General features: G+C 39.4%; 1 protein-coding gene across 3 annotated transcripts in view; it reads left to right on the top strand.

Annotated features, from left to right (window-relative positions):
- Positions 1–25,293, top strand: part of LOC144009223 (partitioning defective 3 homolog) — a 270,024-nt gene that overhangs the window by 123,190 nt on the left and 121,541 nt on the right. For all 3 annotated transcript variants that reach the window (XM_077508825.1, XM_077508824.1, XM_077508826.1), the window contains 4 exons: positions 1,403–1,591; positions 2,009–2,179; positions 9,824–9,968; positions 20,375–20,561. In XM_077508825.1, the coding sequence (XP_077364951.1) occupies positions 1,403–1,591; positions 2,009–2,179; positions 9,824–9,968; positions 20,375–20,561 (692 nt within the window). The remainder of the gene's footprint in view (positions 1–1,402; positions 1,592–2,008; positions 2,180–9,823; positions 9,969–20,374; positions 20,562–25,293) is intronic.

Below are 25,293 nucleotides of genomic sequence, written 5' to 3'. Positions count from 1 at the left end.
ATAAAATAGCAATTTTTGAAACCAAATAAAACTTTAACTCATTTGCTCCCAATAACGTGCAAATAAGTTTTTTTTTTATGTTTTAAGTGTCCCAAAGACGTATTTATACGTTTTTTTGTTGTTTTTTTACGCTAGAGCATACAGAAGGCTTTGATGCAGCCTCTCAACTGCAAAGAACGGTTGCAGAAATGGTAGTTATTACACAAACGGCCAGCAGGTGGCAGCAGAGCAAAGGAGATCAACCAGGGCCCATCTAGAAAAAAAAAAAAGCTAAATTACTTACAATTTTAAATAGATTTGTGAAAACTGATGAAACTTAGCTCTCTTCTAATGCTAATTGCTGCAAAACGGAAACAGATAGAAACATACTTTTTTTTCCCCTGATGGAAGAAGAGACTTTCATCTTTCTTTTGATAGATTCCATGCTTTTATAGCAATAGAACACAATATTCTGTGGGCCTTGCAAAATCAGTCAAAATCCAGTAAAACAGCCGGGAGAAAACGGGACTGCTTCTGTGAATACCCGAGATAACTCGTGGAGGGGAAGGAATGAGTTAATGAAAGTGACATTGGCCGACAATTTCAGTTTTGATTTTGTCTTGAAAGGATCATTGCCTGCCTTTTATTTTTAGGTGGAGAGGGGCCGGCGGATTTAATGCATTCCTGTGTTCTGTGGGTCAGAATGTGCTCAAAACCAAGCTGGTTGGTAGTACAGATGTGTCCAAAATGAAAGGGGAATAGCGGAACATCAAAATAGAAGAAAGAAAAAAAAAAAAAGAGAGGGCTATCTGGTGTACTGGGTGACGTTCAAAAGAACTTTCACCTGAATGCACTGCTGCATCCAAATAACTCCTTAGCCCATGGAGGAAGAAAAAAAAAAAAGACACCTTATGTTGTGTTTTTCCTCTTCCCCGTGCTTAACACTTTATCCAAGCAGCTGTGAGGGGCACACACCTGGCGGCCATCCATCTGGCTGCGTGCGAGAGTGCATGTCTGTGTGCTGATACGAATCCATTTAAATAGGTCTTGCAGTGAGGTCTCAGGGGTTGATTGCGCTCACTGCCATTAATCTTCAAATGGACTTTATCTGGCCCATCACGACATCCCAGTGCTGCTCTCAATCTGAAAACAGGGAACATGGATCCAAAACACAATGTAGTCTCTGGCTTCTACACATAGAGACAACTGGGAAGTTTTTGTCTCGATTTTGTAGCTTCCAGACCAAGGACGTCAAACTCGACTAGACTACTGTCCTGATATCAGGGTCCAAAATGAGTCAGAACAGTCTTAAATCTCAAGTTTTACATATTAAATGTGTTCAATATTTCCAACCAATATATGATATAGAATCCTCATTTGCATATTTATTTAGATATACGAAATTATTCCTGCATTTCCACAGCAACTGGCGGATGATGACCTGGTGTTGACCCCTGACGGCACCCGGGAGTTCATGACCTTTGAGATCCCACTCAATGACTCCGGTTCAGCGGGCCTAGGGGTCAGCGTCAAAGGTAATCGGTCCAAGGAGAGCCACGCCGATTTGGGCATATTCGTCAAATCCATCATCAATGGAGGTGCTGCTAGCAAGGTAAGTAACACCTTTCCTTCCTTTACCGAGCACAGTGGTTCTTAACCTGGGTTTGATCGGACCCCAGTGGTTCGGTGAGTTAGTCGCGGGGATTCCTTTAAAAAAATAAATAAATAAAAAATAACGGAATGTATGGTGTTCCACAGGGCTCATTCCTGGGGCCTCCTGGGTTCCAGAACATTTTCTGAATTGAAGGTGAAGAGAGACAGTTTAGATGAAAAGGCTACTCTTATTCTCCCTAAATACGCCTTGAATTTGGTATTTTCCAATCAAGAAGGGTACGATGAATGCACATAGGAAAGTGGTGGGGTTCAAGTATCTCCACCAAGGTTAAGAACCACTGACCTAGCAACATATCACATGCACTATATGGTTATGAGGAGATCTAAGATTAACCTGGTGAGCATTTATCAACAGGATGGACGTCTGTGTATAAATGACCAACTCATCGCAGTCAATGGTGAATCACTGCTTGGGAATACCAATCAGGAAGCGATGGAAACGCTGCGCAAATCCATGTCAGTCGAAGGCAACAAACGAGGAATGATCCAGCTCATCGTAGCCCGGCGGTTGGCCCAAAACACCGAGGTAGCTAACTTTATGATAATTGCTTTGTATTTTGATCATGAATGAATGCATTCTGTCATGACTGGGTCATGCTAAGGTTATGTTTGGGTCATGCGAGGGTTGTGTTTACTGTTATGACTAGGGTCATGCAAGGGTTATGCATACTGTTGTGACTAGGGTCATGCAAGGGTTATGTTACTGTTGTGACTAGGGCAGGGGTGGCGAGATCCGGTCCTCGAGGGCTGCAGTCCTGCAGGTTTTGGACATTTCTCTTCTTCAACACAGCTGATTTATGATCAGCTCATCAGCAAGCTCTGCAGAAGCCTGCTAACGAGCCTGTTGATTGGAATCAGCTGCAATTCGAGTAGGGAAATCTATAAAACATGCAGGACTCCGGCCCTCGAGGACCGCAGTTTGCCACCCCTGGACTAGGGTCATGCAAGGGTTATGCTTACTGTTGTGACTAGGGTCATGCAAGGGTTATGCTTACTGTTGTGACTAGGGTCATGTAAGGGTTATGTTTACTGTCATGCAAGGGTTATGCTTACTGTTGTGACTAGGGTCATGCAAGGGTGATGCTTACTGTCGTGACTAGGGTCATGCAAGGGTTATGTTTACTGTCATGCAAGGGTTATGTTTGGGTCATGACCGTGAGGTCGTGTGTTTTGAACTGATGTAATCGGGATCTAGTTTCAACTGGTAATACGCAATGTGATGTCAGAAGCTAAGTGATATATTTAATCTCTTTATCTAGTCAACAGCCAATCAGATAATTCCATGTCAGTCCTGTTACCCACATGTCTAGCCACAACCAATCAGATTGATTCACTGTCTATATAAGCTGTCTGAGAAATGTTTTTTTTGTCGGATTATTCCTCTGTCCAGCTGGCCACATGCTCGTCTTTTCCTCGATGCCTTCTCGTTGTTTCTGGTCAAGTCAAGTCAAGTTAGTTCCACGCCGCTTGATGTTATGCAAATAAAGTGTTAAACACTTATTTGTCTGCGCTTTGAGATCCAACTCCAGAACGTAACGTCTGATTTTCCCTACTTTATGAATAGCCATATTCCCACTCGATGAATGACACTTTATTTCTCAGGCCTATCGGCCTTAACCCCTAATCCATCTCAATGTCGATTTCGGAGCTGTGAAATAACTTAAATGTGGCGACCCAAAAACCATGCAAATCTTCAAACATTCTCATTTCCTGTGTGAGATGGGTGATAGCGTCTCACATTTATTTCCAATCCTTGGTGTGATTTACTTGGGCCACAGTGGGCCTTTGATCTGATATCTAAGAAAGCCTTTGCTGAGTTATGATTGACAGTTTTGCTGAAAAACACGGCAGGATAGACCGATAATGCAATATGTATTCCACCTTGGTTTGAGATAAGTATAAGCAAATGGTCGCGAATATTGGGAGGCGGAAGATGAGCTTGTTGTGAATACGTATTTAATCAAGTCAAATTGGCTCTGACTTATGTACTGTAGCATTTTTCTTCTGTCAATATATACTGTATTTATATTTATTATTTGTATTAAAAAAAAATATATATATATATATATATATATATATATATATATATATATATATATATAGGGAGAGGAATTTAATTGCTAATGCAAGCACACATTGAGTTCCTCCACATATTCAATTTTTCTATTTTTTTTTTTATTTATATTGACTCACTTCACAAGCAAATTGCGTTCACCTTCATTTGACCATTAGTGTGGCTTTTAAATGTCGAAGGGCCAAAACGTCCCTAACGAAAATTAAATTGCACTAAAAAAAACAAAAAAAAAACTAGCCACCGGAGGGTGCTAGAACTGCACAAAGGGAAATCAACTTGACTTTTTTTTTTTTTTAAACAGATGTGCTGCTTTTAAATATTGTGACATGACGACAACAATATATTGTGGCAGTTTTACATACGTACATACATATGTTGGGTATTTAAAACAAACATCAAAATAGTCGTGGCAAAATGAGTCAATTGAGAATTTAAGATCATAGGCAGAGCCCCACCCAATAAGTAAACGAGACTTCTCCTCCAAACCAACATCCCCATCCGCAATGCTGGACCCCTGGCCAGGCAGATAGTATATGGGGGGAACCAGCACCAGTTTGCCACTGTCACCCAGCAGAATGGGACTGAGCACTGGAGGCCACCATTGAAATGAATCAGATCCATCACTGTCTGCAGGGGATAGGAGCCGAGCTGCGCACGCTAATGCATCAGAGAGGGGGCGCAGCACATCCAGGCTGCTTCATTCCATGAGAATTACACTGATTTCATCATTGCTCGGCCCTGCAGGCTCAACTATCACGCCTTCAAGAGCACAGCAGTGTAACATATCTTTCTGGTTTAATTTTTTTTGGGGGGGTGCACAGTAGAATAACATGCGCACCAAATATACACAGAATATACGGCAGTATTTTATTATTCCTGAACTAGCCAAAGATAATAAATAAAAAATATAATTTAATATGCTGTGTAAAATTTAAATATTAAATGAGAATAAAAAATATATTATTAATCCCTGTAGAGTATTAAAAGAAATGCATTGCAAATTGAATTCCAATTAAACAACCCTAGGGGCATTCAACTTTATATCGTCCAATGCAAATCTCCCATACATCACACTGGTTTTCCTCAGACGAAAAAGCCTTTGTGATTAAGTCTGTATAAATGTATGCCATTCTTTTGTCTTTATTGTATCATCTATTTTGATTTCAGTCACTGTGTCGTACGCGCAAGGGGCATATAAACCAATTTTATCTCTGCCAGATCTCCCCCAGAAGAATTATTTTTTTTTCTCTCTCTCTTCAGCCGCGTCTTTGGAAAAAAAGTATCCTTCTCCCCCAGATAGTCAAGAAAGCTGATTGGTCACTGACAATTTGTTTGAAGCATTGTAATTGCATGGGTACTTCTTCACACGGCCTCATTTTTTTTTTTCTTTCGATAGCTTTGTTCTATTAATGTGTTGTCACGTGTGTTAATGTTAAATCACAATTCAGAAGAAGCAATTTCTTTTTCCATTTATTCGAATGCCACGCTGCTTTAATGTTCCGACTTGCATTGGGAACTCGTATCACTGATCCTTTTTTTTTTTTTTTTTTTTTTTTTTTTTTTTACATTTTTAGAGTTCAGCAAAGCTATTACTTGCAAAAGTATTGCAGCAGTTAGACTAATTCATTTATTTTTGCTGCAGACTGAAAACATTTGGGTAAATACACAATTTTGAATCAATCTTTTTTTTTTTTTTATTGAAGTAAAAGTATTATGTAGGTGTGTTTTGTTAGTCTATTACCTTGATTCTTTAAATCTTAAATAACACTCAATGTCTACTCTTGGTTTATTTGACTTTTACTTGTCAAGTTTGCATCTATACTAGAAACAGTCGTACACTTTACCACCACAAAATCCCGAAAGCTCCAAATGGGTGACAAACAAGGAATTGTGAAACTGATACATGGAAGATACTAATTAGTGGTGTACTAATTCACATATGTTGGGTGAATAAAGAAAAAAAAACACAGCAATATATAATATAAAATATTACAAGTTTCATAAGATCAGTATGAATTCGGCATCGCAAATGCATGCAGATGTAGATCCAGATGTAAAATATTTGTCTGATGATGGCAAATGTTTCTGTCAACAGCTAAAATAAAGTTCTCGTTCCAGTACTATTGAAAGGAAGTTTATACTGTATATAATATGACTCATACAATTATTTAATGAAACACTCTTTGTTGTTCATAATGCTGGACTATATGAAACAGACATTTTCCACTGACTGTAATGGAGGAGTGATGACAGAAGTGGAGAATAACATGGAGACCATTTGCAAGTTTTTGGCTTCCAACTTGGTCTTTTGTATCTCCCTTCTTCTTCAGTTCGGTAGAAATGAATTCGGCTTAACTGGGCCTTGTGTCAGAAAATGTTGATTGTCCTGGAATCAATCAAGCCACAGATCGTGACCCACTTATGCATTCATGGCATTAATCACACATGTAGCCGATCTATCTGAAAGTGGACCGCCTTGAGAATGAATATGCTTCAAGCTGGCACTGATTTGAAATCGACCAGGGAATGTCAAACGATGCCCGTCCACACATTTGCGCTGTCATTTAAGTCAGAGATCTCCTGCACTGACACTATTGACAAACTGACTGTATCTGCGTTTTTTGTCTACCACCATTAGTCAGAACTTCAACATTGCACACGGAAACACAGATCCATCACCCACATCACCCGACTCTTGCACACTTAGAAAGTGCATTCAATATCACATTTATAATATCTGTAGTTAACCAGTAAATTTCCACACTGTGAGATTAATAGTCTCACCATTCTTTTTGAATAAAAATACCTTCCAAGTTAGTGCTGTTAGGCTGCCACTGGCTTATTTGTAATGCAGTCCGATAGCCCTGGAGTCACTCAGGGAACGTTTATGTAAAGAGACAAGGAGGAAGGAAGTTGCCGGCCCTAACAAAAGACGTACTCTCGGACGAGGAGCCGGTCGATAAATCCTGCAGAGAGCTATCAATCAAAACCCCAGACTAGTAATTTATGGTTTTATTAGTATTGAGCTGACCACTGCTGCCGGAGAACTTAAAACCATGAGATGCTGGCTAGCAAGGAAGCAAAATTACTGGCATGACATTTATTATTGTGATAAAAAAAATATGTAGTGATAATATTGTAGATATGAATATATATCAAATTCGTCCATTTTCTGTAGCTCTTCTTCTTCTTCTTCTTCTTGAGTATGAAAATATAAAATATTCGTCTGTTTTTTTTTTTTCTTTGATTAATTCAATATGAGGCATGTAACGATATCCCAATATTCATTCCCCTTATTTTGGTTATTAGCATGACTCTTAAATGTAGGTGGCCAAAACATGCCTAATTAAAATGAAACGTCACGAATAAATTAACCACCAGAGGGTGCTAGAACTGATGGCGACAATCATCCTTACGTCCCTTTTCAATGCAGCAGAAATTAAGATTTTTGGAAAAAAAAAAAATCTCGCCATTGTTTTTTAATGCATATTTTGACATGATAACAATGGGCCTCATTTACTAACCGTGCGTAGGCACCAATTTGTGCATAAAACATAGTAGAGGAAGCCGAGTAGCAGAAATACAATTCTAGTTGCTGCCGCCCGTTGAATTCCCAGCCTGCTTTCCGAGGACTAACTCGTTTAGGAGAAGCAGGGGAGACTCAATCGGACCAATTGAGGAATAATATATCGAATCTGGTGGTTAAGTGGGCTTCTTGGCCCCAGTGTAGGACTACACCGGTGAAATTTTAGTATCTGATAACATAGCTAGCATAGTCCGTAGGTGTACTGTACATATGAAAACAAACAGAAGCGCACGTTTTTCCTGTGTATGGCAACTTAAATGTTGTCTGTCATAAATTCATTCTACACAGACGAGAAATTAGAATTTGCTACGATGCGGTAGACGTGAGGTAGAGATGTGGCCTGTGCCTGCGGCAAGATGCAACAGCTTAAGTCTGTAATTATAGCATTACGGCAGAGGTGACTGGATTAGGGCTGTGGCAACGGGCTGGAGCTCGGATAGGAGGCCAGTAAATGGCAACAGACTTGACATTATTAGCCTTAGGTGACAGTTTAAGACTCTCTTGTCAACACTCCCCCTCACTGCAACTGAAGGTCACAGAGATGCTGACAGAGAGGCCAAAGCAATGTGTGTATGAGTTTGCGTTGACTACAAATGTTGCCCGAAATCACCACCAAAGATTAACATAAACACAGATGTGTAGACTGAGAGAAAGTTAAAGTGTACATCCTGTATTTAAAAAGTGCATTTTCCTGAGTGAATCCGGCAGAATGCGCCTTTAGGGGTTAATCTACTCTGAAAAAGACTAGATTAGGGTAACCATTGTGGCAGTTTTACATTTTAACGTACCCTGGATGGACGTCCATCAACTGGAAGGGTTGTAATCAGCATACAAAGCCAAGTTGTGTCTTCCCACAGGGAACTCCATGCACTACACCTCCGCTGTTCACATGGCATATTTTAATGATAGTGTTTACTGACCATCCCCACCTGCCATCGCAGAGCAAAAATAAAAGCGAGAAACATTCCACTTGCTGCAAACAACCTCTCTGGGCTTGAAGTTTTGGCTAATTGATGCTTGTGCTAAATAATGCAATCGTTGAAGGGGTCCTCTTGGAGGAGACCTAAATGTTTGATTACTACTCTGGCATAGTAATGCCTGCAGTCTCGGGATTTTCATGAACATCACTGCTTTCGCTGTAAATTGTCCCAAGTCGGTAAACATTGTCAAGTGTGATTAAGTTTTAGCACGCAAAGGATTCAGACGCAATTAAAATCAGATACCCAAAAAGTGAGATTCTTTGTCATTCGTTTAATGCGCACAAACTCACTGCCGTGCTCTTTTTTTTTTTTTTTTTTTGCTGTCATCAATGTTGTTCAGCTAAAGTGCTGCTTTTTCAGCCTTATTTAAACCACTCCCTCTTATTAAAAAAAAAAAAATCCCAATTGGCATCTCGAATCTCTAGCCAGGTGGTGCCACTCCCTTGAGAGTCAGCACTCCTCATTTAGAGGAACCTCAGATCATGCAAATCACAAATTTCATCACTGTGTTTGCCAAAGATTCCCTTTCTTGACCTCTGTTTGATTTTTTTGTTTTTTCTGAAGCCATCGTTTCTGTCTATTACACTTGGCTGGAAGCCATAAAAGAAATGTTGGACATCAATACTGTATTATCCAGAGACTCTCGGTTCAAAGCATGCTTGAGTTATAGAGTCAAGTCTGTGTAAAAACGTTCTATACAGGGACTTTTTTTTTTCTGCTGTTTTTTTGGCAGCTCCTATAAAGCTTTGTGCGTATGCCAAAACCGTCCGGTTCACTTTTGTGTGATATCATCAAAACTGGATATGATACCAGAATAAATGATTAACTGCAGCAGAATGATCACACTAAACCGTAACACAAAACAGTATCCGAGTGTCTGTCGAAGACAAACCGAATCTCTACCAAACCGTAAAGGATAACCCGTTCTTTATTTATCGCAACCGGTACGTGCGCCGACTCGCGCAGTAGCGGGCCTGCACGTTGGCCACATGACAAATGTCACTCGTTCCGGATTTATCGTTTTGAGACAGCTGCCAATCGGCCCATGGGAAAACCATGCAGTTTTTATCGGCTTTTGGCCAGCTCAGCTCACTGCAGGAACCGCTTCACACTGCTGAGCCAGAAAATACTGACACAAGCCGAGATCGGTCCCACTAACATGATTTTAGACAGCAGCACTGTGTCAGAGCAATTTTTCGATACGTGCAATGATTTTGGAGTGGATAGAAGTTTTGATTGGATGGAATGAATGGATTTTTATTATCATTGCATATGCACAAGAGCAACAAAATTGACTTAACAGGCATAACTCGTCCAAGAAACATGAAAACAAGCTTTCCAAGATCTTAGATAAGGAAGGGAGACTTGCTCAAGGACATTTGGTCACAATGGAATGGGATCAAACCCACAACGTCTGGGTTGGGAAACGGGCACTCTACCACTGAGCCACGCCACCCCCTCACGATATCCTGGCAGTGTATGAAGACATGGGGTCTAATCTTCACACTTTCCCGTTCTTGTTTTCTGTAGAAAGTTCCTGGCAGTCCACCGACGCAGGGCCATCCTGTAAACCCTTACAGCCTTCAGAATAACCAAGAGCGCCGGATCTCCCACTCCCTGTATGAAAGCATTGAGGGCTTTGACACACCACTAGCAAATTCAGTTGGACGCATTGGTAAGTCGGGGGTCACGTGAAATACATTTTTTCTCTGCTCTCTTTAAGCGCAGTTACTGTAACTGCAGTCGTCCGAAGTGTATCGCTCTTAATTCATTCACTCGCAGCTGTTTTCCTTGATTTTGACGGAATTTGAAAGTCCCACAAAATATTGTCTTCTATAGCTATGAAAAAATGGAACCTACCAAAAGAAATATTAGTCTTTTTTTCTCCATCAGGAAAAATGTATCTCTGTTTCTATTTTTCAGGATTAGAATTCTAGCTAAGTTTCATCATTATTCACATTCCTGTTTAAAACGCTAGCAAAAATAGCTTGTTTCAACATGGCCCTGGCTGATCTCTTATACTCTACTGCCACCTGCTAGTCGTTTTTTTTTTTTTTTGTAATAACTACCTTTGCTTTAAGCCACTTCTTCATGTCAGAAGCTGCATCAAAGCCTAGCATTAAAAAAAACAAAAAACATATAAATATGTTTTTGTTAGTGAAGGAAAAATGATTAAAAAACGTATTTACACGTTTTTTGGGTTTGAATGAGCTAATTTTGAGAGGTGACATATTTTGATTTTAGAAGAAGACAAATTGGACTTTAAACTTGCACCTTATCTCGAGCCAACTCTGGACGGTGATTTTAAATTTGAGCGGCAAATGTGTTCTGTTGTACAAAACCATTTTTCCCAATAATTTCTGCTTGCCTTTCTAAAATGGTTTATCATTTTGATATCGACTTTCTTCATTATTTGTCTACTTGCGCTTGGTCATCTCACGATCAATTTCAGCCTCTTCCATAGCAGTCTGCACGCTTCGATTAAATCCCCCCCGTACGCTCTCACCACCTTATTCGCGTCTCAAGGTGCGCGCCGCGTTTCGCCATTCAAGCCCCACAGGGATTAGCGTCATCGCTAATCTCCCCCTGACTGGTTTCACTCAAGCCAATTCCCCCATCTTGCCAGCTGACATCAACTGGCTGACATCTTAGCTCTTTGGATGTATTGGAATTGGCAATTCAATCCACCAGCAGTCATTGCTGTCATCTCGCTATCGATGTGCCTTTGACAAGCCAGGTTGAGGGAGGGAGGCGTTTTTTTTTTCTTTTCTTTTTTTTAATGGGATGATGGAATGAAGCCATTTTTCATCTCGCCATCCTCAAATGATACGTTCCATTGTCTCTTTTTTCCATATCGCTCACAGAAATTTGCATTCCCCTCGTCTTCTTTCATCTGTTCTTGCTCCCTTCCACGTCCAGCTTGAGCCCATCTTGAGACACTTGACTTTTCGCCAGCTCCAATGTGATGACGTCGCCATCGGTCAACGATCTTCACCTTTTCGCCATCCCGCCCGACTCATTTGTACGCTTGTCGCACGCGCACCAGTTGAGTCAGAGTGGTGCCACTCCGCCACTGATGATGGGAGATCAAGAGGCCGTGTCAGACAGACTCTTCTGATGGTTAATTAAGCCTCCAGATCAATCGGCCTGACATTGACGCCATACCTTTGACACCCCATCTCCATTTTTTTTTTGAACTAGTCTTTCATCTGTTAAATAAATAAAATAAACCCAAATTGATTGGGTTTTCGTATTTATTCTACTGGCTGTTCTGACACAGGCTCGTCTGAGTGATCAAAAGCGGCAACTGCGGGCACTCTGTGGGCAAAAAAAAAAAAAAAGGTTCTCTCCATCCGAGACTTCAAGGGTGCCTCGCGCTCATCTCATCCTGCAAACTCACAACAGTCAAATGGGTCAAATGGAAAAGTTTGAAGAATAAGCATGGGAGTGTGTGTTGAAGCTGAAAAGTTCACATCACAACTGAAGCTCAGCGGTTGTCTCAGATCTGTGACTTTTGTTACTGCGAGCAAAATGTCAATCTGTTTTCGTCTTTGTCTTCAGGCTGCCTCTGAGCCTTGCTCTCATTAACCCACGCCGACTGGCTATGGCAGGCTTTCTTTGCTCCAACATTATGGGAGACGCGACTAGAATTTGGAAACAGAAATGGAAAGTTTCTTTTATGTCGGCGTCCATTCACTGAAGCAGCTCATAATTTGACCAAACATCATGTACAACATAAGGTATTTCACAATAATTGTAATATTTATACGGAACATTTACACTTTAAAAGGACATGCTTTTTTTTTTTTTTTTTTTTGGTGGCGGCATGGCTCAGTGGTAGAGTGGATGTATTTCTTTTCCTTTTTTTTCTTTCCTTCTTTGTTTCTTTCTTTCTTCTGATGTAGAACAAAATCTTTTAATAATAATAATAATAATCATAATAATCATAACTTTAAAAAATTCCGCGGAAATTTTGGATGTGACTGCTGACTCTTGCAAGGTGGAAAGCCGAATGCACTGAACAGTTTGCCAAATGTTGGTGTACTTTCCCTCTCAATCAGTCGGCAAGCTAGCATTAGCATGCTAAGCTAACGTAACATTATCATTAACATAACTTAGCATTAGCATGCTAACTTAGCATTAGCATTAGCATGCCAAGTTAGGATTAGCATTAATATGCTAACTTAGTGTGAGCATGCTAATTTAGCATTGGCTTGCTAAGCTAGCATTAGCATGCTAAATGTAAAAAATTGCAACAAAATGAGCTAAAAATCATATTGGTCGGTTAATGTATGTACGCACAGCGTGGCTTGGAAAAAGGTGCTTAATTTGTGGCTCTTTTCCCCCCCCTTCTACATTCATTCCTATGGGGCTTTTTGGCGGGGGGTTTTGCGCATTGCGTCACCATGGTAACCCGGAATTCCAGGAAAAAAAATGGTTCCCCACCGAGTCAGATCGAGACGCATCTTTTGATACCTCATTTGTGCTCACATATTCACACTCTGGTGGCGGTAAACTACGTACATGGCCACAGCTGCCCTGGGGCAGACTGACGGAAGCTGTTATTGATATTAAGAGAGGAATATGACAAGAGAACAAGCACATGTTTAATTCCAATGTGACTTGGAAGAAACCATTTTGACTCTAAATAGTATCATTTGTCTATTAAATTGTTTCAAGTACACCTCTGCAGAGAAGCTAATAGTATTTAATTCAGTATTATTTATTATTTATATTTATTATAGTATTTCATTTAATTAATAAAGGAGTGTCTAATTTACTACTGCCACCTAGTGTAGTGGATGTTAGGACTGCGCGATATTGGAAAAACATGCATTTGATACTGAATATAGCAATAGCTGTATCTTTGCGATATTTATCATATAGCTAAACAAATGACATTTTTATTATCTAATAAAAGAATTAAAAAAAATTTTTTACGCGGCAAAATAAAGAAACACAAAATTACCTCTTGATAATCAACTTTTGGATGATGGTGCACATTTTAGTTAACGTCTGACTGGTTTAATTCAGATAAAAGCATAAAATTCCACATGAAACTTATTGCGATATGCATATTGCATGGGCCAAAATTGCGGTATTTATATTTTTTCGATATTGTGCAGTCCTAGTGGATGTGCAATTACATTTTGTTCTAGTAAAAACAACTAAAAAAAAAAAAAAGCTGAATGTGTGCGATGTGACAGTTTGGCTCGGGGGCAGATGTTAAGATGTGGCTTTGCAAGGTCATGATGCACACGGCCGCCGGGCCTTGACTGACAGCTCGATACGGGGTGCGGAACTGGTGAATTATCACACAGTCTGGACAGACACCCTCGCTTGGGTAGTTTTGGATCACATCCATGTAGCTAGACTGTATATCTGGTTTTGTATGATATAAGAATCTTAGAAGAAATTGTGATTTTACTTGGTGTTATTCATGTAGAGCTCCTGAAGTTGGTTTCTTTTAACGCAATATTCTCCTTATTTCACATGAGAACAGCCTTACATGACATTTAACTCATTTACTCCCAATAACGTATAAATACCTTTTTTTTTTTAATGTTCTAAGTGTCCCAAAGACGCATTTATACGGTTTTTTTTGTTTTTTGTTTTTCATGCTAGAGCATGCAGAAGGCTTTGATGCAGCCTCTCAACTGCAAAGAACGGTTGCAGAAATGGTAGTTATTACACAAACGGTCAGCAGGTGGCAGCAGAGCAAAGGAGATCAACCAGGGCTGTGTAGCAAAAAAGATCAATTACTTACAATTTTAAATAGATTTGTGAAAACTGATGAAACTTAGCTCTCTTCCAATGCTAATTGCTGCAAAACGGAAACAGATGGAAACATACTTTTTTTTTTTCCTGATGAAAGAAGAGACTTTAATCTTTCTTTTGATAGGTTCCATGCTTTTATGGCAATCGAACACAATATTCTGTGGGCCTTGCAAAATCAGTCAAAATCCAGTAAAACAGCCGGGAGCGAACGGGATTGCGAAATGTGAAAATGGCTGGGAGTGAATGAGTTAATGCTATTATTGATTACAGTGTAAGTTACCCCTGTTCATTGCTGAGTTTTCTTGTTTTGTTTTTTTTTTTACCCATCATTCAGACCCCTCTGCATGTTTATTTTAGTGTTGTTGTGTATCCGCAAACCTCACACATCTAGATATTAATAGTCACAGAAGCAATCCAATTCCCCGTTTTCTTCAGCAAAGCATGCAATGCTGCGATATTGTCAGCGTTGTCGTCACACATGCGCAAGGCTCGAGGCTGAATCCATAACTAGCAGGGGGTGAAGTGCAGACCCCCGGCTCAAATTAAATGAGTTTCTGACAATTTAGTTCTATTCTTCCTTTCTAACCACCCACCCTTTTACCTTTGAGGGGGGTGAAAGGACAGGACTTTTGTTTCTTATAGAGAAAACGGAACAAAATTGGGTTCTCGGAGGAGAACTATGAAGTGGAGTGAAATTTCCAGTGTGCACACAGTGTGACAGCGACAGCCGGGCGAGGATGCAAAGGTTGTTATCACACCCCGGCTTTACCTTCCGTTCTGTCTGACTGAAAAGTGCTGCTGGGTGTCAAGTTCACATGCTGGGGTGAAAATTGAAGCCCACGATCCAACACGGTCTCTTAATGTGACCATTTGGCCAGGGTTCCAAAGCAGGCAGGGTGTGGGAGCTGTAAGTGGGAAGAAGATGAATGGAAAACTTGTTGGCAAACAGCAAAGAACATCTTCTTGTGATGTCTCGTGTGCATGCTCACTTTTCCCTTTCCTCACACATTAAATGTCCCAAAAAGGAAGTGTCCTCCGAGATCCAATCCCAAACCTGAACACTGAAAATATTTGTCATCTTTTTTTTTTTTTTTAGTTACACAACTCACCCTATGGCCAGTTTGCGAACTGCCGTCTATCTTATCTATCTAATTTAGCTGATATCTGATCGATGAATGTGATGTCATTTTTTTCCCAATATAGGTCCGATAATACTGGAGACCAATTAAAAAAAAAAAATCTGTTGATTAAAACTAGAATTAGCATTCCGATTGTAAATTGCAGTCACTTTTTTTTTTCTAGCACATTTTTTTTTCTCCACAGCTTACCTTAATAAATAGACAAAATTAGCTGTAGTAAGACTGTAGTAAGAAGAGCTATTGGACTCATTTACAGCTACGTGGTAGCTTGTTTGTGCATTCACACTTGAATTTGTGTGCCGATCCCACTGGCTTAGTATTATTAATAGCTGCAAATTAGCATAGCATAGCTAGCATGGAAGGAATTGAGAAGTAGTAGCTATATCCTTTGTGAAATATAATAGTGTTAATTAAATGTTTCAGTCATGCCTGTTTATTTTACATTTCAGTGTATGATATTTGACATTTCTTATAGAACAAGCACGTGTGTCTGCGTATTTTCTTCAAGAAAACAGGGAATTGTACTTAAAAAAAACTTGACATAATAGAGAAAAATTGAGATCAGTTTTAATTTTGCACTCAAAAATTAGTTACAAATAGCTGTCAGCCCTCACTCAACAAAAATTGTGTTCCCAGTGTAATTATCTGTTTGATAGTTATCGTCCATCTCTGGAAAGAAATGTGCAGTTTTGCGCATACATTTAAAACTTATGAACACAACTGTACATGAAACAAAATTTAAACATCACTTAACTCATTCACTCCCAGCCATTTTCACATTTCGCAATCCCGTTCGCTCCCGGCTGTTTTACTGGATTTTGACTGATTTTGCAAGGCCCACAGAATATTGTGTTCAATTGCCATAAAAGCATGGAACCTACCAAAAGAAAGATTAAAGTCTCTTATTTCATCAGGAAAAAAAAGTATGTTTCTATCTGTTTCCGTTTTGCAGCAATTAGCATTAGAAGAGAGCTAAGTTTCATCAGTTGTCACAAATCTATTTAAAATTAAAAGTAATTTAGCTTTTTTTCTACATGGCCCTGGTTGATCTCCTTTGCTCTGCTGCCACCTGCTGGCCGTTTGTCTAATAACTACCATTTCTGCAACCGTTCTTTGCAGTTGAGAGCCTGCATCAAAGCCTTCTGTATGCTCTAGCATAAAAAAAACCCCAAAACAAAACAAAAAAATGTATAAATACGTCTTTGGGACACTTACAACATAAAAAAAACCAACGTATTTTCATGTTATTGGGAGCAAATGACTTAATGACACTAAAACAGTATGAATCGTCACCAAAATTCACATGCACGTCACTTCAACCTCTGAAAATATCAAACCAATTGTCACAGTGTTTTGGATTCTATAAACTTTTCTTTTCACCATATAGTTGTGCTCACGATTATTATGTAGAATAGTGTCGTATAATTCTAAGGTAGCTAAAATTTGAGCACAACTCTGGCTTTATTAGCCCGACGGCCCACCAGGCTTTCCTTGAAGTTTTTCTAGCATTGTTGTCATCATTCAATTTTTACTTATTATATTTAGTTCAGAAGTGGGGAAAAAAAACGAAATGTTCTGTCCAATTGCATTGAGGACGAAATCTGATGACGCAACATCCTAACAGTGTTCCCCTTAGTCTCAGATTAATTTTCACCAATGTGTACTGTACTTAGTGAAATTACCCATTCCAGTACTTGTATAGGACTGATCGCTATGGCAGCATGGGTTAACCAAGACCCGCTCCGTCACTCTGATCAATAGGCCATAAAACGCCCAAGGAACCACAAGGGAAAAATAAGACCAGAGAGCAGAAAGTAGAAGAATGTGTGATGGACACAGATGGAGGCAAGGAGATGGATCAGTCCTATTAGCGTGACCTCTCACCTTCGAGCTCAATGTCTCAGTGGGCGGCACCTTGCTTGGAAGGCAGAGAAACAGAAGAGTGAACTGCACTGCTGATCCATTGGAATGGTTGTAGCCAGGTGGTCTCTCTGGCCACGGAATACGTTTGTCTGCGTCTGCCAAAGGGAGGAAGAACATTGATGCTTCAATATCACCAAATAGCTTCCACACAGCTGACCACAACTGGGCCCAAGTGGAGTTGGAAAAACTGACTTCCACTCTTAATTTGAGCTCCATTGACAGTAAAAATGAAAAATGTCCTATGTCTGTCTTTTTTTTGAAAGTTCCAGAATCTGAACATTTATTAAGGACATAAAATAAAGTGAGATGCCTGACTGTGACAGAAAGTCACATGTTAGAATCTCGATTGAGGTGTCCCATTAGCACCTCACTTCCTGCAAACATGGCTGAAAGTGCTAATAAGTCACCTTTCCGCCTCCATATCACTTCAGAAAGTTAGAATGATCACTATTTCCTGCATCGAGTGTCACAGTGCCACAGTTGAACTCCGTGGCCATGACCTGTCGTGACACTTGTAAAATGGCAAGTCCTGCCTCAACAAACTCTACAAATCATTGCCACAGCCCCTTAAGGGACATATTGTATTTTGTCAAAAATCTGCATAGTATGCAATTGTATTTTTCCGATGGTTTATAAGCAGCTTAAGGCATTTTAGGTTTCTAAAATGCGTTGATTGCCACGAGAGGTGCAGAGTTAGTTAGTGCAATTCTATATGACAAAATAAAGGCCTATATGATAAAATAGGAGGGACTAGACCAACTAAGGATAACTAATATAGGCACAAAGAACTGCATGACACCTGACACCACTTTATCATCATAAGGGGCATAGTAACTGCATAAGACTAGACAATCTAGTCATGGCTAATACATCGTCATCAACATCATATGTTATCATAAAAAGGGGCATAGTAACTGCATAAGACTAGACAAACTAAGCATGGCTAATTATCATACATTGTCATCATAACAAGGTACATAGTAACTGCATAAGAATAGACAAACTAAACATGGCTAATACATTATCATCATAACAAGGGACATAGTAACTGCATAAGAATAGACAAACTAAACATGGCTAATACATAATCATCATAACAAGGTACATAGTAACTGCATAAGTAGACAAACTAAGCATGGCTAATACATCATCATCATTATAACAAGGGGCATAGTAACTGCATAACAATAGACAAACTAAGCATGGCTAATGCATTATCATCATAACAAGGTACATAGTAAATGCATAAGACTAGACAAACTAAGCATTGATAATACATCATTGTCATACATTATCATAAGGGACATAGTAACTGCATAAGCAACTGACAACATCAACATCATAACACACTGACCCATAACCCAATCTAAAAATAGCACCCAAAACACAGTCATAACATTCATAAAGACACATTAGTAGCATAGACAGTCATTCAGATCAGCACTATTGTAAACTTATGTAGATACCTACTGTCCACATATTTATATAATATAATATTCTTTTTTTTCTGATGGATGTAAACCGTGATATTACCATTTTAAACATTGTCGTCATTACATCAAGTCCAGTAAGTTATTAACGGCCAGCAAAACTGAACCCACTCACCCAGAACGTTCCGTTTCAGCAATTGCCTGAAGTTTGTGACTGGTGTTCCCCATACCGATTTACAGTGGCCATGAATTCAATTACCCGGGGCTCCCTGTCAAGCTGCCCGAGTGAGAAATTGCCTTCATTTCACTTGTACAATATCGGCGGACATTTTAATGTGTTTATATGTGCTATCTAAATACCCCCAATTCCTTACACAAGAATCAGTTGTCACACATTTTCATTCCCAAACATGTTTAAAATATAACAATTGCGTCTTGTGGAAACTTAAATTAGTCCCATATCACGAGACATGCAATGTACGATTCTGTTAAGTTGAGTAAAAGGTTCATTTGAGTCAAAATCGCCATGAGTCAATTGCCTCCTCTGCACAGCTGTTTTGTATCTCTATTTTCCCGTTATTAATTTATTTGGTTCCAGCAACAAACGCAACTGAATTATCCACCTCATGGTTGCAATAATTGCTGCTCAAAATTACTTGCACAACATGCAGCTGTCATGAGTTGGCACTCTGTGAAATTAAATACCTGTTTGAATCACTTTGAGGTTTTTAGCAGGGCGAACATTGTTTGCAACTACACCAAGTTGTTCTTCAGCCATTTTAAAATGTCTCTGATAATGAAAATCCATTCACATATGCATCAATCAGATGTGTACTTGAACTCTGCTCTCGACTTTGCCTTCGAACTTGGAAACTTCTTTTCACGTCCCTTTCCTGAGACGACGGCCTGATGGATGTGCGGAAAGAATCCTCCACCTCGGTCCTCATTGGGACGTCTCATGGGACTGAACAACCCTTCTTCTCCCGCTCTTGCTATTGAGTGTCAAGCAATGCAGCACATTTCCTATTGACTTTGACTGCTGAGGAGATGTAAAGGGGCAATTCAAAGAAGTCTGCTGCAGGGAAGGTCATGCAGGACTGAATACAAATCAGAAAAGCTCTTCCACCGCACGTCTTTGTCCTCTGAGAATATTGGAGGAGAATGGCAACAATGACTCATATTTTCAACTTTGGCAAGCTCCAGTGACATTTAGATTTTGGTTTAGGTTCGTTTCAGGTTTTTGCCGACTACTTGATCTATCATTAATTTATTTTTAAGTCGTTCACTTCCAGCCATTTTCACTGAAGCAACCCCCTTTGCTGCCGGCTGTTTCACTGGATTTTGACTGACACAGAATATTGTGTTCTATTGCTATAAAAACATGGAACCTACTAAAAGAAAAACTAATGTCTCTTCTTTCATCAGGAAAAGTCTATTTGTGTCTGTTTACATTATACAGCAATTAGCATTAGATATTCACAAACCTGTTGAAAATAGCTTGTTGCAACATAGCCCTGGTTGATCTCTTATACTCTGCACCCACCGCTGCTGGCCGTTTTTTTTGTAACAAATACCATTGCTTTAAGTGACCTCTTCAGGTCAGAGACTGCATCAAAGCCTTCTGAATGCTCTAGCGTAAAAAATAATAATAATAAAAAACGTATAAATACGTTTGTGGGACCATGGCAATATTCAAAATGGAACGTGTTTATACGTCTTTGGGAGCAAATGAGTTAAAAAGTCCTAAAATGTTTCTTGAGTCAAGAGGACTCACTGACTTGATCCATTCTGCTTCTTGCCCTCTGCCATAGGTAAATACCAGCTCTCTCCCACTGTGAACATGCCACAGGATGACATTGTGTTGATCGAAGATGACAGGCCGCCGCTGCTTCCCGTCCACTTCTCGGACCAATCGTCTTCAAGCTCTCACGATGACCTGGGATTTGTCGGGGAGAACCCGTTGCCGTGGATCCATGAGCTGCCCAGTCAGAATGAATGGTAAGCAACAGTCAGTCGTTCTTCCAGCTGTTTACGAGTACGAACTAGGAAATAATACAGCTGTCGAAAATAATGGATTAACGAAGAAGTAATCGATTACCTAATTAATCACCAACTTTTTTTAACAAGTAACAGACTGATATTATATGGATTATTACTAAATCATCATATCATAAAAATCTCCATATTTTTGCCATTGAGCAAAATGAATGACATCACAGAAGTCTGACTGGACATTTATTAAGTGTTACAATCTTAATGTCATGACATCATTGCCTTTTTCTCTTAATAATGGACCTCTTGGGAAGACTCCAATGCAGCTAGATGACATTTGCGGGTATTTGTAATAAATAATAGATAAAGCCGGGGGACCATTACAGGTCTGCCACCCGCTGTGGTTCCTGTCACCCAAGTGATTTTAGCGCCAACGTATCCTCGGGAAGATTCAAAGTTGAGATTTATGACCTTGTCAAAGGATAAAGCAAATGTGTGCTCAAACTGTAGTAATTCCGTAGGTTACGACGCCGTTTTGTTGTTGAAATAAATGCACCAGGTATTGCTGGTCTTTATATTGAAAGGTCTAATCATCCATTCCAGTCTTCATACATTTTATTCTTCTTTTTCAATGTTCCTCTTAGTCTATTTCTCAGTAGATTTATTCAGCTTTCCATGCGGCAGAAGTTTGTCATAGTGCATTATTGTACGCGCTCGAGCATCCTCCCCGCCCGTACCTGCTCTCACAGAAGCGAGCACACACTTATGCATGACTTGCGGACCTGCACGCAGGGCAGAGGTGCGCTGCGTGCCACTGCCCAAGGGTTATGGTGAATAATTCATCTCGTCAAAGTCACAAACGTGAACACAAGGCAGCCAACACGTTTCCTTTCACTCAGACGCTCACAGCTGCTCAAATGCGGCCGTTCGCCTTCTTCCGTTTACGTGCAACCACACGCACACAGTGTTAGCATGCGCAAGTAAGCGCCAGATGTGCTCCGAGCAAGACTTGTTATTGGAACTATTACTAATAATCAAAAATCAAACAGCCAGAGTGGCTCCCTCTACAGGCCTTGCAAGGAATTGTAGTCCTTAAACAGGGCATCTTTCGTACTTTCAAGTTAGCTGTGTGAATTATCCAGAAATGGGATCCACAAGATGTCCTCCTTTAGCTTCCACTGGATAAATCATGGTTATAAACGATTCCTTCATTGGCGTGTTGGTGTGCGTTGTTACATTAATTCCCTTTACGGCATCTACTTCCTTGCCACACTTTGTAACAAAAGCCAAACAGGAAAGTCCTTGTCTGCGTGATGTACAAAAAAAAAAAAAAGTCGACTGAGGAGACTGATGAAGTGGCTTAGTAGATTCATCTGGATAAAGAATAGAATGAACATTTTTTTTTTCTCCCTGGAATGGAATGTTGGGTGGTGTTGGAAACACAAGCTTAGTTTTAAGTTCAGTAAATAACAACATGCAACTATTTCAATGTTTATTTGTTTAGTATTTTATGACCTGTCAAAATAAATGACAACTTCAGATATGTATATGAAATCTTAAAATGGGACCACATTTTTCCATTGATACCACTTTTTCAGACAGTATGAGTACTCAATTCTTGAGTAGTCATCGATACCAAGTACCGATACATCTGCTACTTTTTTCATTTCTATTAAACCAATGATTTATAAGAAAGACCAATACTACTATATCCCAATCCCAATATAACATATTTCATTAAAACTGCATGAACATAATGGCAATTTTCTATTCTATTTTCTATTTCTAAAAAAAAAAAAAAAAAGATAACCAATCACCAAGTTGATCATAAGGGGATAGGAACTGGCCCATCCCACGAATAGCGAAAACCCACATATAATTGACGGAAATTGAAATGTACGGGGGGAAAAAAAAAAATCTTCAAAAATGTTGATAAACATTAAATGTCTTATTTCGTGGAGCTGACTACGGATGTGACAATAATTGCAATATCGTGATATTGCGATATTAAAACTGCCACAATATATTGTTGTTGTCATGTCACAATGTTTAAAAGAAGCACATCTGTTAAAAAAAAAAAAAAAAAAAAAAAACAGTCAAGTTGATTTCCCTGCAGTTCTATCACCCTTTGGTGGCTAGTTTTTTTGTGCAATTTAATTTTCGTTAGGGACATTTTGGCCCTTCTACGTTTAAAATCCACGCTAATGGTCAGATAAAGGGGAATGTAATTTGCGTGTGAAGTGAGTCAATATTTCTTTCTGTCCCTTTTCATTTCTCTTTATTTAAGGAATGAAATAAAAAATTTAATTGAATAAAAAAAAATTCATTGAATATGTGGAGGAACTCGATGTATGCTTGCATTAGCAATTAAGTTCCTATTTTTTATATATAATATTTATAATATATTTTTCATTGCTGCATTGTACAAAAGCACAATATTGTTTTTTTTTTTCTTTTAGTATGAGCCCATTTTTTTACATTATGACATTTTTTTTTTGTATCGCCAACCTCCCCACAATATCGTGATAATTATCGTATCGATCCTTCATATCGTGATATCGAATCATCATGTTTGGATATCGTTACATCTCTAGAGCTGACCAATAACCTCGCTGATCAATCAGTGCAAATTAAGACATTACGGCCAATCACTTATTTTGCATGAAATACTACAACTCGTCCAATCCCGATCTGGCCAATCAGATTGGTGTCAACAAATAATTGATTGTCCAGAAAAAGTCCCATTCAAAATATGTGGTTGCGCAACCGTTGCAAGTACCCAACACCTTGAAATAAGGCCAGTATCAATACCTGGTATCAGTACTTGTCGTTAATATAAACAAACATCATCCTTAATATAAACAAACTGTGTGTGTGTGTGTGTATATATATATATATATATATATATATATATATATATATATATATATATATATATATATATATATATATATATATATATATATATATATATATATATATATATATATATATATATGCTCTGTTGCACAGATGACCTCAGTCTCACAGGTGTTTAGATAAACATCGGCTGGTAAACAATATTGCACATTAACATATAAAGTGGAAAGGGTCCATATAGACATGAACAAACTTTTCCGGCTAATATTGCGAGCAGTCTGCTTCTTCGCTTGATCGGCTAATAGACTCGGCCATCAGGAATAGTGTATAACTAAGAATTACATGCGCCTGCGTGTTTTCCCTGAAATGCTAATGGTCCCCTCTAGCTTCATGAATATTTACCGCGTCTCCGCGGTGCGCCGTTGCTACAAGCATGTCATACATGCTCCCTCTTTTCTCCTCACCTTGCATATGTTTCATGAGGCGCGCCATGCGGGGCGTGGGGGGGGGGGGACTCCATGTCTCTGCCCTCCTTTGCAGGTGAATATCAGCATGAATAATTCTGTACAGCAAACATACAAACTGAAATTTTCATTTGCCTGAATAATCTAGTCGCTGTTGAACTCTGCAGATGAAGAGTAGACGGAAAGGTACATGTCATCCGGTGTCTGAAAGAATATTGTGTTCTATAGCTATAAAAACATGGAACCGACCAAAAGAAAGATTAAAAAATATAAAAATATATTTCTGTCTGCTGCGATTGGCTGGCAACCAGTCCAGGGTGTCCCCCGCCTACTGCCCAGAGTCAGCTGAGATAGGCGCCAGCACCCCCCGCGACCCTTGTGAGGAATAAGCGGTCAAGAAAATGGATGGATGGATGGATATTTCTGTCTGTTTCAGTTTTGCAGCAATTAGCATTAGAATATCGTCAAGTTTCATCATTTTTCACAAATCTGTTTAGAATTGTTTTCAACATGGCCCTGGATGAACTCTTATACTCTGCTGCCACCTGCTGGGCGTTTGTGTAATTACTACCATGGTTTCACCCGTTCTCTGCAATTCAGAGGCTGCATCAAAGCCTCCTGCATGCTCTAGCATTAAAAACAAAACAAAACATAAAAACGTATAAATACGTCTTTGGGACACTTGAAACATTTAAAATAGAACGTATTTATACGCATTTGGGAGCAAATGAGTTGAGATGGAATCCAGGGGCAGCAAATACAATGAAAATAGCAGTGGCCCCAAAATGGAACCCTGTGGAACACCATATGAGAGTGGGGCAGTGTAGGAATCAAAGCACCCACGGCTAACACAAAAAGTTATGTCAGCCATATCTATCTCATATAAAATACCTAATAATAACCATATCAAAATCTGGATTCAGCATCAGCTGTGAATTTTTTATTGCGTGAACACGAACCGAGCGGAGAAGATAGTCGGCTACTATTTAAAACCAAGAAGCGCTTTTAGCATTTTTAATACCACTGCGGGTATGCTTTGACACATTTAACTCCCTGCCAGGAGAAGACGGAGAAACTGGGAAGGTTGATTTAAAATGCACTCCAAAGCATTGCCTGTGAGCAATGCGCAGCGCTGGTTAATTTTAGATGACATCAGGACGCTTAGCGTATACGGAAGCATCTGCTCGCAATGCTGGAAATCACTTTTAAGCGGCGCTTAAAAGTCGGAGAGATGAGGGAACATTTTATCCACGTGGGTTCGGGCTCATTTTGGAGGGAAAGGCCACAGGCATTGACAAAAAATATGATATAATTTGTATAAGTCCAAAATATGGTTGTCACGTGAGCCAAGGAAGAAGCCATTTCATTTTGGTGAATATTTGGGTAAAGATGCAGATACAAAAATTGAATTCACT

This window comes from Festucalex cinctus, chromosome 20 (assembly GCF_051991245.1).
Source record: "Festucalex cinctus isolate MCC-2025b chromosome 20, RoL_Fcin_1.0, whole genome shotgun sequence".
NCBI lineage: Eukaryota > Metazoa > Chordata > Actinopteri > Syngnathiformes > Syngnathidae > Festucalex > Festucalex cinctus.
The sequence above is the reverse complement of the archived record's forward strand: the minus strand, read 5'-3'. Positions and strand labels throughout refer to the sequence as shown.